Source organism: Hyperoodon ampullatus, assembly GCF_949752795.1.
Source record: "Hyperoodon ampullatus genome assembly, chromosome: 9".
Classification (NCBI taxonomy): Eukaryota; Metazoa; Chordata; class Mammalia; order Artiodactyla; family Ziphiidae; genus Hyperoodon; species Hyperoodon ampullatus.
In genome coordinates, this window is record NC_136922.1 from 102,529,134 (window position 1) to 102,543,378 (window position 14,245).

General features: G+C 43.2%; 1 protein-coding gene across 1 annotated transcript; it reads left to right on the top strand.

Moving 5' to 3' along the window:
- Positions 1-6,402: 6,402 nt before the first annotated feature.
- Positions 6,403-14,245, top strand: LOC307058443 (GTPase IMAP family member 5-like; the record flags this gene model as incomplete). The annotated part of the gene is made up of 4 exons (XM_079711883.1): positions 6,403-6,478; positions 10,387-10,435; positions 11,893-12,775; positions 14,056-14,245. The coding sequence occupies exons 2-4, from the start codon at positions 10,393-10,395 to the stop codon at positions 14,243-14,245; spliced, it is 1,116 nt and encodes a 371-aa protein (XP_079568009.1). The 5' UTR covers positions 6,403-6,478; positions 10,387-10,392.

Genomic DNA, 14,245 nt, shown 5'->3' on the forward strand with positions numbered 1-14,245 from the left:
TTACAATCAGTGGTTCTTTATCTGCTGTCATTTAGTGGGTGAATCACACACTGTACCTCCCCTGTAAAATACAGTGCCTAACGGCACTAAACGTTTGTGATTCTGGGAAGTGCTTAGATCTTAACATCGTTCTATTTGTTAGTAAACCAAATGATTTTAAAAGTTACTGTTTGTTTTGAAATATATCTTTTGAAAGTTGTAAACATAAAATTCCTCTCATTTGCAAACTCTAAAGTCAGTTTTATGTTCCTAAAAACTCCTTTTCTTCTTTATACTATTACTATTTCTATGGAATATAACAAACATAACAATAAAATTTCTACTGGGTACAGTAAAATAACAAGTAAGCTGTAAAATTCCTGAGATCACATGTCTTTAATTCTGTGCTACGGTTTTATCCTCAGAAGATGGTAAGTGAACACATGGCTTATTTCTGTAACACAACCAATTCATGCTCAACAATCACACGCGGACACACTCACACATCAATAGTCTGTTTTATGTGCATCAAATTTGCTTAACATTGAAAGAGACTCAGCCAGATTTTATCCCTGGTGCCCATTCCCAGTAAGCATTGAAACACACATAGAGGCTTACGCTACAGACAAGATGGTGGACTGAATATTTTGGAGCATCATCCTGTTAAATGCAACTAGAATTTTTTTAAATAAACACAATCTTTATGACTGATGAGCTCACTAGAAAATTAGGAAAACTCCAAGAATGAAGCAGACAATACACATAAAAAGGATGTGGAGCTAAAAGGGGAGTTGAGAGCCATGAGGACAGGCAAACCCAGAAGGCAGGGTTTACCTACAGACAAACGCCTACATCGATCCCAAGATGAAGAAACTCAGCCTTGGGTTCTTGGTAAAGTTAGAGAGCTGATTCTGAGGTCTCCGATCCCCAGAACCAAACCTATATTAAACCTTCCCTAATATTATAAATTCTAATATTATAAATTAATATTCAAAGTCTTTTTTAGCCAAATGTAAAATGTCCTGTTTTTTTTATTTCTTCTTATGCTCATTTTTGTATGCTGTGCTTTTCAAGGAATTTTTCCATTATACTTAACTAGTTGAATTTGTTTGCAGAAACATAAAATATTTTATCATCCCTTTAATATGTATAAGAACTAAACTATTGCGTTGGCCAAAAAGTTCGTTTGGGAACCCAAACGAACTTTTTGGCCAACCCAATACTTGTTCCTCTTCGAATTCTGATATTGGCAATTTATGATTATTTCTTTTTGTTTGAACAGCCTGGCTAGAAGTTTAATTTTATAAGTTTTACAAAAATCTAACTTTGATTTTTTCTTTATATTTTCTCTGTTCCATTTCATTGCATGCTTTTAAAAATGTCTTTTGCCCAGAATTTTTTAATTTCAAAGAAGTTCAACTCATCAATTTTTTCTTTCATAAATCATGCTTTTAGTGTTTTATCTAAAAAGTCATCACCAAACCCAAGATCTCCTAGATTTTCTCCAGTGTTATCTTCTAGGAATTTTATAGTTTTACATTTTACTTTATATCCATGATCTCTTTTGAATTGATTCTTGTGAAAGGTATAAGGTCTGTGACTAGATTCTTTTTTTTTTTTTTTTTTGCATGTGGATGTCCAGCATCATTTATTGAAAAGTCTATGCTTTTACAACCTGTGTCCATCAACAGATGAATGGATAAAGAAGATGTGACACATATATACAATGGAATATTACTCAGCCATAAAAGAAATGAAATTGAGTTATTTGTAGTGAGGTGGATGGACCTAGAGTCTGTCATACAGAGTGAAGTAAGTCAGAAAGAGAAACACAAATACCGTATGCTAACACATATACATGGAATCTAAAAAAAAAAAAAAAGGTCATGAAGAACCTAGGGGCAAGATGGGAATAAAGACACAGACCTACCAGAGAACGGACTTGAGGATATGGGGAGGGGGAAGGGTAAGCTGTGACAAAGTGAGAGAGTGGCATGGACATATATGCACTACCAAACGTAAGGTAGATAGCTAGTGGGAAGCAGCCGCATAGCACAGGGAGATCAGCTTGGTGCTTTGTGACCACCTAGAGGAGTGGGATAGGGAGGGTGGGAGGGAAGGAGACGCCAGAGGGAAGAGATATGGGAACATATGTATATGTATAACGGATTCACTTTGTTATAAAGCAGAAACTAACACACCATTGTAAAGCAATTATACTCCAATAAAGATGTTAAAAAAAAGTCTATGCTTTTAGACAGACTCACAGTTATAGAAAATAAACTACTGGATACAGTGGGGAGAGGGAAGGGGGCGCAAAATAGGGGTATGGGGTTAAGAGATACAAATTATTATGAAGCAAATAGATAAGCGACAAAGATATATTGTACAGCAACGGGAATTATAGCCATTATTTTGTGACAACCTTAAGTGGACTATAATCTATAAAAACACTGAATCACTATGCTGTACACCTGAAACTAATATAATATTGTAAATCAGCTGTACTTCAATTTAAAAAGTAAAAATAAATAAAAAATTTAAAAAGACTATGCTTCTTCCATTAAATTATCTTTGCTTCTTTGTCAAAGATCAGTTACGTTTAAAATAGCTATAGCTCTGGTTGGATTTACAACTACCTTTACCATCTTGCTCCTGCTTTTTATTTGCCCCATAATTTCTTTCTTTTAACAAGTTTATTTTCGTGGCTGTTGTAGAGAACCCTCAGGAGCTCCTTGCTGTTCTGGCTACTCCTCCTTCAAACCTGGGTCTTCTGTCTCTCCCTCCCCTAAGAGCTGCCTTTGTTGAATGGTGGCTGTGACTCAGGCACCAGGCTGGACGCAGTCATTCCTCATTCCTGTATCACTTGTTTATTGATTGTGACAGTGTGCCAGACACTGATAGGCACTTTAAATATGCTTTCTCATTCATTCCACGGGGCAAGCCCTAGGGACCAGTTATTATTATCCTGTGTAACTAGACTGGCCTTCTGCAGGGCTTGGGTTGCTGATGAAGTACTGCTCCTGAGCCCCTAGAGGCTGTGCATTATCTGAGTCCCCTCCCCTCCACATGCCCATCTATTTGTCTTCTCAGCCACACAGTAGGATTTTTTTTTATTGGAGTATAATTGCTTTACAATGCTGTGGTAATTTCTGCTGTAGAACAAAGTGAATCAGCTACATGTATACATATATCCCCTCCCTCTAGAGCCTCCCTCCCATGCATCCCCCATCCCACCCCTCTAGGTCAGCACAGAGCGCTGAGCTATACAGCAGCTTCCCACTAGCTATCTGCTTTACACGTGGTAGTGTACATATGTCAGTGTTACTCTCTCAGTTCGTTCTGCCCTCCCCTTCCCGCACTGTCGGAAGCCATCCTGGAGCCATTGCACCATGACAAAGTCATGAGCAATGGAAGGCGAAACTGCAAGGCAGCGCCATGCCAGGAAGGTGGACTACAGCTCCGTTGTTATGTTTTATGATAATAAATTTACATACAGGGGCAAATTCGGGGGGATGTTGCTCCACGTGAAAGAAAAATTCCTCTAGGACTCCCCCTCCTGAAACTACCACAGAATGGGAAGTACCCACTAAAGCCCCGGGGAAATAGGTAAAGAATTAAGAGCCTGGAACTAAGGGGATATTTTTATGAAAAACACCCTCTAGTATGGAGTTATGGCCATGGGCCGGAGTTCCTGATGACGACATAGGAAATTTATGGTTCTATTATAAAGGAAGATTAATTATAGAAAAACAAATGACTAGAGCAGAATTCGTTGCCAGGATAGGGAGAAAACACTGTCTCAGTTAAAGGAAACAACGAGAAAGAGCATGCAGGTACATTGTGAATATTTTCATGGAACCATTGTAAAAGGTTGCTCATGCAAGAAGAAAAATAGGAACAAGTAGCTCCAACTTTTACAATTGAAATAATCATATAACTGCTTGACTTGGTTACTAAGAAACAACCTGTGATTAATGGGAACTTGGGGAAATATTTTAATAGGACATCTAAAAACTAGGGGATATTTGTTTTAAAAAATCTTTATAGAACATTTTGAGGTTTGATTGTGCTAAGATTGTTTGGCCATGAACCTGGTAATGTAATCAACTACAATATATAAACCTGTGATTGTAAACAATAGAAGAAGAATGAAGAAGAAGAATCAAGAATAAAGACATGAGAGAAAGAAACATGCAATGCTGATACTTTAAGAAGTGTAATACAATTATTTCCTTCGCCCACGCTATCCATCCCTCGGGTATCCCTGGACTCGCTGGAGCTGGACTCCGGCACCGCACTATGTCCACAAGTCCGTTCTCTACATCTGCATCTCTATTCCTGCCCTACAAATAGGTTCATCTGTACTGTTTTTCTAGATTCCACATATATGCGTTAATATACGATATTTGCTTTTCTCTTTCTGACTTACTTCACTCTGTGTGACAGACTCTAGGTCCATCCACATCTCTACAAATGACTCAATTTTGTTCCTTTTTATGGCTGAGTAACATTCCATTGTAGATATGTACCACATCTTCTTTATCCATTCATCTGTCGATGGACACTTAGGTTGCTTCCATGTCCTGGTTATTGTAAATAGTGCTGCAGTGAACACTGTGGTACATGACTCTTTTTGAATTATGGTTTTCTCAGGGTATATGCCCAGTAGTGGGATTGCTGGGTCATATTGTAGTTCTATTTTTAGCTTTTTTAAGGAACCTCCATACTGTTCTCCATAGTGGTTGCATCAATTTATATTCCCACCAACAGTGCAAGACAGTTCCCTTTTCTTCACACCCTCTCCAGCATTTATTGTTTGTAGATTTTTTGATGATGGCCATTCTGACTGGTGTGAGGTGATACCTCATTGTAGTTTTGATTTGCATTTCTCTAATAATTAGTGATGTTGAGCATCTTTTCAAGTGTTTGTTGACCATCTGTTTGTCTTCTTTGGGGAAATGTCCATTTAGGTCTTCCACCCATTTTTTGATTGGGCTGTTTTTTGGTACTGAGCTGCAGGAGCTGTTTGTATCTTTTGGAGATTAATCCCTTGTCGGTGGCTTTGTTTGCAAATATTTTCTCCCATTCTGAGAGTTGTCTTTTCATTTTGTTTATGGGTTCCTTTGCTGGGCAAAAGCTTTTAAGTTTAATTAGGCCTCATTTGTTTATTTTTGTGTTTATTTTCATTACTCTAAGAGGTGGATCAAAAAATATCTTGCTGTGATTTATGTCAAAGAGTGTTCTGCCTGTGTTTTCCTCTAAGAGTTTTATAGTGTCCAGCCTTACATTTAGGCCTGTGATCCATTTTGAGTTTATTTTTGTGTATGGTGTTAGGTCTCTTTTTTTTTTTTTTTTTTTTTTGGTGCCCTGGGAGCCTTCATCTGATAGTGGCAATGTTTGCCTTTTGTTATGCAACTGGATTTGCGTTTCTTTATTCCAGCAATAAAATATTTTGAGATTTTTTCTAAATTTGTCTTTTACTTCTTTTCTTTTTTTTAAGTAGTTGTCTTCCAAAATGATGCACTGTTTTGTTTTAATTATTATTTGGGGTCTTAATTCTTTTTATGCCTTACAGTCAATCTCCTTCTCGGCCCAATTCTTATTTATTTTATATTTCCATTCACTCTTTACACCATTAATTTTAGGCACTCCTTTTTACATTGGAAATAGCGTTAAATCGCGTCTATCCCTTGATTTACTACATCTGAAAACACCTAAGATCTATTCTTCCACATGCTAGCGCAATAGCTCATGGATACACTGAAGAGAACTGCTTACCACCCCTCAAATGTCACACACACACCCCCAAGAAGAGACACCCAACCCCAAGAAACAAAAGACAGGGGTAGTCACTCTCTGACTCCCAGCCCTGGGCAGTTTCTGGACAGGAGGAAGGCTCCAGTCCAACCTGTTCTACATCTGGGCTCCAGCCTTGCACGAAGGTAGAGAAGTCCTCCTTCCTGAAAAGCCAGTGATTCTTTCTTGCGCCAAAGAAAATAACTAATTTTCTCAGTAGATCTCTTTGTAGGTGCTTTCACAGGGAGACTCAGATCAGCGTGGTCTGTGTTAGAGTGAGAGGTACTTGGACTCAACAACAGAGATGAAACGTGGATCTTCCGGGAATGGTGGCCGGAGAGCACCGCACGCCCGCGAAGGCAACAGGGGCCTTTAGCGACGGGGGAACAGGGGGGATGGGGCCGTGTTTTTCTCTTTCACCCTCCAAACATCACGTCTTAAAGAGGAAATGGGAGGGGGCGAGGCGCTCGCGGGCTCCGACAGGAAACATCCCATTAGGCGGGCAGCACGCTCCGAACTCGCTGCTCCCCGGTTTCCGCAGCAGCAGGTTCGCCCCATCCGGAGGGGGTGTCCCCAGCTGCGGGGACAGGGGCGCACTCCGTTAGCCACATTTTCCTTCTTGCCCTGCAGCCGGGCCCTGGAACCTTCGGCCACGCGCTCGCGCCGACCCGCCGGCACCCAGCCCGCAGCGCCGCGCCTGGTAAGGGGAACCCGGCGGGGGTCCCAGCGTCCTGGGTGGGGGCCCGGGGAGGGGGGTTCCTGGAGGCCGCGGTTGAGTCAGGGCTACTGATTTCTCGCGAGATCTGACACCGGTTACCATACTTCTGGGCTCTCCCGTCAGTGAAATGGGGCGCCGATGGTGAGCGTTATGGGCAACCGCGGATTCCCAGGGGGAGGGAAGCGGCTTCGGGAACCGCTCACCCCGCGTTCGCGGCCCACAGCTTTCCACAGCGTGGAGGTCTTTTCCGTCTAGTTGCCTACTTCTTAGCTCTTCTGACTTTCATAAGCTTCACGGGGTTTCATGTAGCTTCACTAAGATTCTCATCCCATTTGACAGATGAGAAAACTGAAACTCACCAGGTGCCCTAACTAGGTGGGGCGGACGTCTCCGTTTTAGCTCTTAACTCCCCCGGACCAGCCCCGCCCCACCCCTGACCAGCACCAGGCCCCCGAGAGGCCTGGGCACCAGGAATCTGTTCCTCGGGCTCCACAGCACAAGTACGGGATCATTATGTTCCCGCCCTCATTGAGCCACGTGCTCCAAACGACACCTCTCAGGGAACATTGTTCCATGGATCTTCTGAAAATCAGCCCATTCTCCCCCAATACCCCACACTTTTCCTACGACACGATGTCGAACTCGACCCTGTGGCAAACAGATTCCAGTGTGGACAGGAAGCAACCCTTTGTCTACTAAAGTTCCTGTGAGAGCCGCGTTATGAAATCACAATGCTGACCTCTGAAACAAGTGGCACCAGGAAACGGTGGCGGGGGGGCAGAGGGCGAAGGAGAATGTGAATCAGGCCGACGGAAAACATTGTTATCTTTCCTGAAACAGCATGAGAGAGCCCGCTTTCCACTGGTTTGATGAAGTAAGGTACCGTCAAGATAAAATCAGGTTCGCATAATGCACAAATCAGGAGGTACATTATGCTCATTGGCTTCAGCCTCCTACCTAAGCTACATCCTCCTGCTGTTCCTGTCAGATACTCTTATAATCTCTGCTCGCATACTGCCCGCGACTCTCTCATGATTCCTGATCCCACCTGGGGGAACATTAGGAGGGTCTTCCTTGTGGAGAAGAAATCTGCCTCCACTCCTGATTCTCCCACTTCTGTCTACTATGTGATTGACACATGTCACATTCCTTCCGGTTTAGGTTGTTTCCCGATCTTTTCCTAGGCTTGATTCTGTCCTTTTAATATTCTATGACTCATTTTAGCATTCCATCAATATCCTTTCTGACAAGCCTCTGCACACTTTGTTATTTGTTAATATCTGTCCAAAAAAATCTACTGCTCGGTGGGACGTGTCTCCCCCGGCAGCCTGACCCACTCAGAAGACGGTTCAGGAGGACAGTGCGCGCCTCTGCTAATGTAACCTGAACTTTGATTGGCTTTTGTGACAGCCACAGAGCTCCATTTGGGTCACACTGATCATCAAGTCATGGGAAAACACCAGATTGCTTTAAACTGAAATACTTCCATTCCGAGCAACTTCTGCCCCCTACGATTTTATCTTTGAATAATCTTTTTTTTGTTTTAAAACGTGCACTCAAGATTTTGCAATACAGTTCTCTTTGTTAATTTTAGGGTAAGCTTCCAGCCTGTCTGCCTCAGTTTATGTCCTGACCATGGATGGCAGCATGGTATGTGGTGTTCCAAGAGGTTCAGTGACTTTATAATCTCTTTTCCTCCCTGATAAATCTAGGAGAATACACAGGGAAAATGAGCCATTTTTTGGTCTTAGCTCCATGGCAGTTGTGTGATCGTGCGCAGGTCAGTTGAGGCTCAGTTTCCTAATATTTTAATAGAAAATTTTAATACCTATCTTGATCACATCATAGAGAATTTAGGAGGACAATTAAAAGAATGGACATGAAAGAAACTTGAATAAATCCAAATGGCTGCACAGAGGATTACTACCATGGTGAAGTTCATCATCAACATTGTCACCACTGTCATCATCGTCTTTACCACATCGATATATTGATTCCAATATATAGAAACTGTCATCTGAAGTAGAAAAGATGTCAGAGGATTTGAGCAGTTTTAGCAAAAGCTGGAGTATTATTTACCAGAGGCAAGGACAGCATATGGGAGAATGTGGTGAGGAAAATGCTCTTCTCTGGGCTTAAGGAAAGGAAAGTGGTGCAGAAGGAAAAGGAAAGGAAGGAAGTTGCCTTAATAAATTCTGAGAATGTGACAAGGGATGGTTTCCCTAATGAGGGCCATTTCTATTCTTCCCTACTGAGAGAATAGAAAAATGTGAAAAAGGTAGAAATAACAGAATCAACCTGAATAGCAAATAAACTATGAAAACCGTTTTGAATTCAATGTTACTCAATAAAATGCACCTTTAAACCAATTAAGACATCCTAATATATGCCCATCAGGGTGACCAAAAAATTAAAAATCTAATATCACCAAGCGTAAGTGAAGATTTAGGGGATTCTCACCCATGGCTGCTCCCAGTATGACTTAGCACAAGCTTCTTGAAGTCATATTTGGCAGTATCTTGTCAGGTGGAAACTATATATCCCTGAGAAATCATCCATGTGCACAAGGAGACGTGTACGGGGATTCTTCTGCAGCATTGTTTGTAGTAGCAAGCACGTATTTTGGCACACCAAATGTTTGTTAATAAAGAGTTGGATAAAATGCTACATAAATAATGTCACTGACATAAAAGATTAAAATACCAAAAAGTACTATATATTACCTATACATACATGTGTATCTCAGAATATTGGTTGCCTCTGAAGGGAAGAGGGAGAATGAGACGGGTTGGGGGGAGTCAAACAATAAATAAATGGAACTATATGTGTAATGTTTTAACTTTTTCAATCAAACCGAACAGCGGCAGTAAAAATGCCAAAATACTTAGATCTGTTCATTGCAAATAGTGGGCATGTGTTTCATTACTCTGTGTATTTCTCCCCTTAAAATGTTTGTTTCGTAACTGCGTAATCTTGAAAACTGAATAAATAAAATACAGTCTCAGAGAGCATCTTAACTCTAGTGGCATATGGCATCCTTGCCTTTTCTAGCACCAAGAAGAACGACACCATATTATGCCTCATCTGAATTTATCCCCATAGTTTTGCCAATTTCTGGTTCTATCTACTGGAATTTTTTTTAAGTGGTTATTGGGAGACCCACAAGGAAAGACATTTGGTTTGAAACTGAGCAGGAAACGAATTTATCTTGAATCTGTCCTGAATGTTGATTCTGTCCCTCAGTCATGGCGCCAGCTTCTCTCCACCAGCTGCTCAGAGGGGAGGGAGGGTGGTGGCCATACTCCTCCATCTTCTACTTCGTCCTCTCATGTCCATCCTCACAGGAGCCCTGGATCCCCAGTTCCACGCTCCCATCGGAAGGGACATTGTTCCTTCCTCTTTGCCACTGGGATATCCATCTGATACAAAGAGTTTCTGGGACTGGAAATGGCCAGTACTTCAAACAAACCAATGTCCTTTACAGCAAGGCAATTTCTATTCTCTAGTCTAGCAAGTTTGCTTACTTTGATTCCAATAATAATAGTAATAATAAAACAATTTAAAAATCCTGCTTCTCGTTCCATAGAAGAAGACTTTCTTTATTTCATGCCTTTTCCAGTAGAGGGGAGACAATCAACTGATTTGTTTTCAAACATTTCATGCTTTCCTATAGGATGAGGAAACAGCATTGTGTTCATATAACCTAGCATCACCTGGCTTGCTTAAAGTTATATATGGGTATTTGAAAGTAAAATATGTTAGAAAATTAGCAATCGGAACGGCTCATCTAAGGATAATTATTCTTGGCTGTCTGAATTGGAGGTGTTCTCAGGCCTTACCAAGTCCCATGTGGACACTTGCTTTTTATTCCTTTCCTTTTTTTATTCCAGAAGAGAATGGAAGGGCTTCAGAGGAGCAGATACTGGACTATGGCTGAAGGTAAGAAAGCCTCCAAATTCTCAAGAGCTCTAGGCATCAGGGAAGAGTCACTGTTTTCTCTCCTCCTCTCCCTCACCTCAAACACAGTGACAGAAAAGAAACCCAGTTATTTTCAACTGCAGAAGAAAAGGCAGCTATCATGTTCTTTATCTTCCCTACCATCATCACACCCACACCCACCCGAGTGTGAAGCTCTCTCCTGTGCCCGTGATGTATGGGAAATGAGGAAATGAAACTTCAAGTCAGAAGTCAGGGGATTTGGAAACGAACTGTGAAAATGATAACCTTCCCTGCCTGCACTCAACTGAAAAGAGGAAAAGTTCCCCATAAAGATTTAGTAATCGTGTTTGCTAAAAAAAAAAATCCAGAATACTTAAGAAAGGGAAGAACAAACACAGAGTAAAAGGAATAACAATAACAGATTTTGGAGACTAAAATGAACTTAATCCATTTGAGCTCATAAGAACTCCAGAAATCCTTGGATTCTCACTCTCTTCATCCCTTGAAGATTTTAGCTCTTGATGCAGGGTCACCCTCGACAACACCACTTTTGTTCTAATTTCCTGTAATTCTATCAGTCAAATTGATGATATTTCCAACACATGTATTTCTTATACATGATGGTCTTATCATCTCTTCTTCAGCCACCGATCCAGGGTCATCTGTCAGACTCCGTCCTTGACTTTAACGACAAGCCTTCTGTAGGCTCATGTTCAAACATCCAACTCCCCACCCAAAAAGAGGAAACCCAGGGGCATTCAGCTGGTCCTCATTGGTAGTTCCTTTACCCCCAAGGTTCAGATGAATGTGATGAGCAGTCTGTGTGCCTGGGAATTAATTGGTGGGTGAAAAAGAGGTGATAATAGTTTCTGATTTATAACTACTCCTCATCTGCCTCTTTCTAATCTCACGTTTATTTAGCATGAAACTGGGCTAAGCACCATCCCTGAAAAAGCACAGGGACCAGCTTTCTGAAAGCTGTATTTTCCCTGGTCCTGATGAAGTCCTTGGAGCATCCTTCATTAGTGTAGCAGTTCTTACTCTTGGCTATGGGTCCAAGTTCGGGTTCCCAGTGTGGGCTTCCTGCCATTCAAGAGTCACCTAAAGTTGTATGCAAACATTTCTATGTATTTAAATATCACTATTTGGCAGGGAAAGAGGTCCAAGGCTTTCATGAGATACCATGAAAGGTCCGTGACCTACAACTCTTAAGAATCACTAACTTTACCAACAAGGACCTACTGTAGAGCACAGGGAACTCTGCTCAATATTCTGAAATAACCTAAATGAGAAAAGAATTTGAAAAAGAATAGATACATGTCTATGTATAGTATAATCATTTTGCTGCACACCTGAAGCTAACACAACATTGTTAATAAACTCCAAGATAAAATAAAAAATTTTTTTAAATCACTGACTTAGTAAAACACGAAAAACTTTTTTTTTTTTTTTTATAGGCGGGATAGAGCATCAGCAGTTTGCAACCTCTTCCTCATTGAGGATCATCCTGGTGGGCAAAACAGGCAGCGGGAAAAGTGCCACCGGGAACAGTATCCTCTGCCAGCCGGTGTTTGAGTCCAGGCTGGGGGCCCAGTCGGTGACCAGGAAGTGTCAGGGGGCAACGGGCACGTGGAACGGGAGGGGCGTCCTGGTGGTGGACACGCCCCCCATCTTTGAGGCGAGGGCCCAGGACCAAGAGGTGTACGAGAACGTCGGGGACTGCTACCTGCTCTCGGCCCCGGGGCCTCACGTGCTGCTGCTGGTGACCCAGCTGGGGCGCTTCACAGAGCAGGACGTGGTGGCCGTGACCAGGGTGAAGGAGGTCTTTGGGGCGAGAGCCCTGAGACACACGGTCCTCCTCTTCACCCGCAAGGAGGACTTAGCGGACGGATCCTTGCATGACTACGTAGCAAACACAGACAACGTCTGGCTGAGGGGCCTGGTCCGGGAGTGCGGGCAGAGGTACTGCGCCTTCAACAACCGGGCCTCCGGGGACGAGCAGAGGAAGCAGCTGGCCGAGCTGATGGCCGTGGTCGAGGGGCTGGAGAGGGAGCACCAGGGCGCCTACCTCAGCAACGACCTCTTCTTTGATGCACAGTGGCTCCAGCAGGGCTGGGGCGACCCCCATGGAGAAGGTCACGTGCGCTACCTGGCCAAGGTGCGGTCGCATGTTGCAAAGCAAAAGCAAGACCTGAAAGAGGCCCAGAGAAACGGTGCCTTCAAGGCGCTCCTCCGAGTCAAAAACTGGATCATTTCTCACATGGGAAAATTTGCTGTTTTTGTTATATGCTTTTTGAGTTTTCTCGCCATTTTAATTAGCTTGTGTAGCACTCACGAATTGTAAGCACTTTCAGATGATACCTGCCATCAGCTTCCATTTTTTCAGAGTCAGTATCTTTGTCTATGTTGATAAGGAACTTTATTTGCTTTTCATGTAGTTTCACTTTCAATTTCCCTTCCTTGCATCAGACACACCATCCATTTTCTTCAGCTGCATTTTAGGTAAATAAAATCCAAAGGAAAATCCCCTTTTTTGTTTTGTTAAAAATGGTGAAAGCAAATAATAAACTAACTGGATACAGTCATGAAATATTAGGGAGCTTGCAGGAAGGAAAGTGAGTGGACTGTGAATCCTGTGTGAGCATCTCACCTCTGTGACCTACTTTTTACAGCCTTGCTGTTGAGGAGAGAAACATGTTATATTAAAAGCTGGTAGTGGGGGCTTCCCTGGTGGCGCAGTGGTTGAGAGTCCGCCTGCCGATGCAGGGGACACGGGTTCGTGCCCCGGTCCGGGAGGATCCCGCATGCCGCGGAGCGGTTGGGCCCGTGGGCCATGGCTGCTGGGCCTGCGTGTCCAGAGCCTGTGCTCCGCAGCGGGAGAGGCCACAACAGTGAGAGGCCCCCATACAGCAAAAAAAAAAAAAAAAAAAAAAAAGCTGGTAGTGGAATTCCTTATTTTATTCAGAAACGTACTCTGACTTCCTTGTAGGCTGTGGAAAAAAAAAAAAGGCCCCCCCCCAAGAGAGAAAGATGAGGACGTTTTGGCGGGGGGCGGGGGTGGTCTCTGGGGCCTGAAGAGGCTGAGGGGAAAGGAGGAGGGGCCTGGGGGTGAGAGGGAAGGAGAGGACGGGGTCTGTGCAGAGTCAGCGCCTGGGAAATTAAGGAACTGGAATTTGTTAGAGCGGGGCTTGGCAAGGGCCAGACTGTAAGGGTAGTATTTTAGGCTTAGCCGACTATCTGGTCTCCATTGCAGCCACTCAACTGTCCCCTTGCAACGCAAAAGCCGCGGTGGACAAGATGGAAGTGACAGGCGAGGCTGCATTCCCATACGACTTTATGAAATTTGAATTTCATGTACTTTTCATATGTGAAACATTTTGCTTCTTTTGATTTCTTCACCCTTCAATAAATGAAAAAGCCCTTTTTTAGCTCACAGGTTATGCAAAACGGGCGGCAGCCTGGATTAGGTCTGCAGCCTGCGGTTAGCCGACCCCCGTCTTAGGAAGTTTTCCATCATGGGTTGAGCTGTGATGTAGTGGAACATCTTGAACCCCAAAGTCAGCACAATCGTGTGTGATACCTGTAGAAATTTGGGGTAAGGGTGGCGTTGCCCATTTCAGTGGTAGCAAAGAGAAGAGGGCAGACATTGAGGTGAAGTCTGAGCGGAAGCCACGAAGTCAGTGGAAACAGGAAATCCGATGGGGAGGGCCCTGTGCGGCCCCTCCGGACTTCTCCTTTGGGATAGCTGCTGCCCCCAACCCCTGCTTCGTACCCTGTAGGGGAGACCCGCAGTCGTCCCAGGCAGCCTGA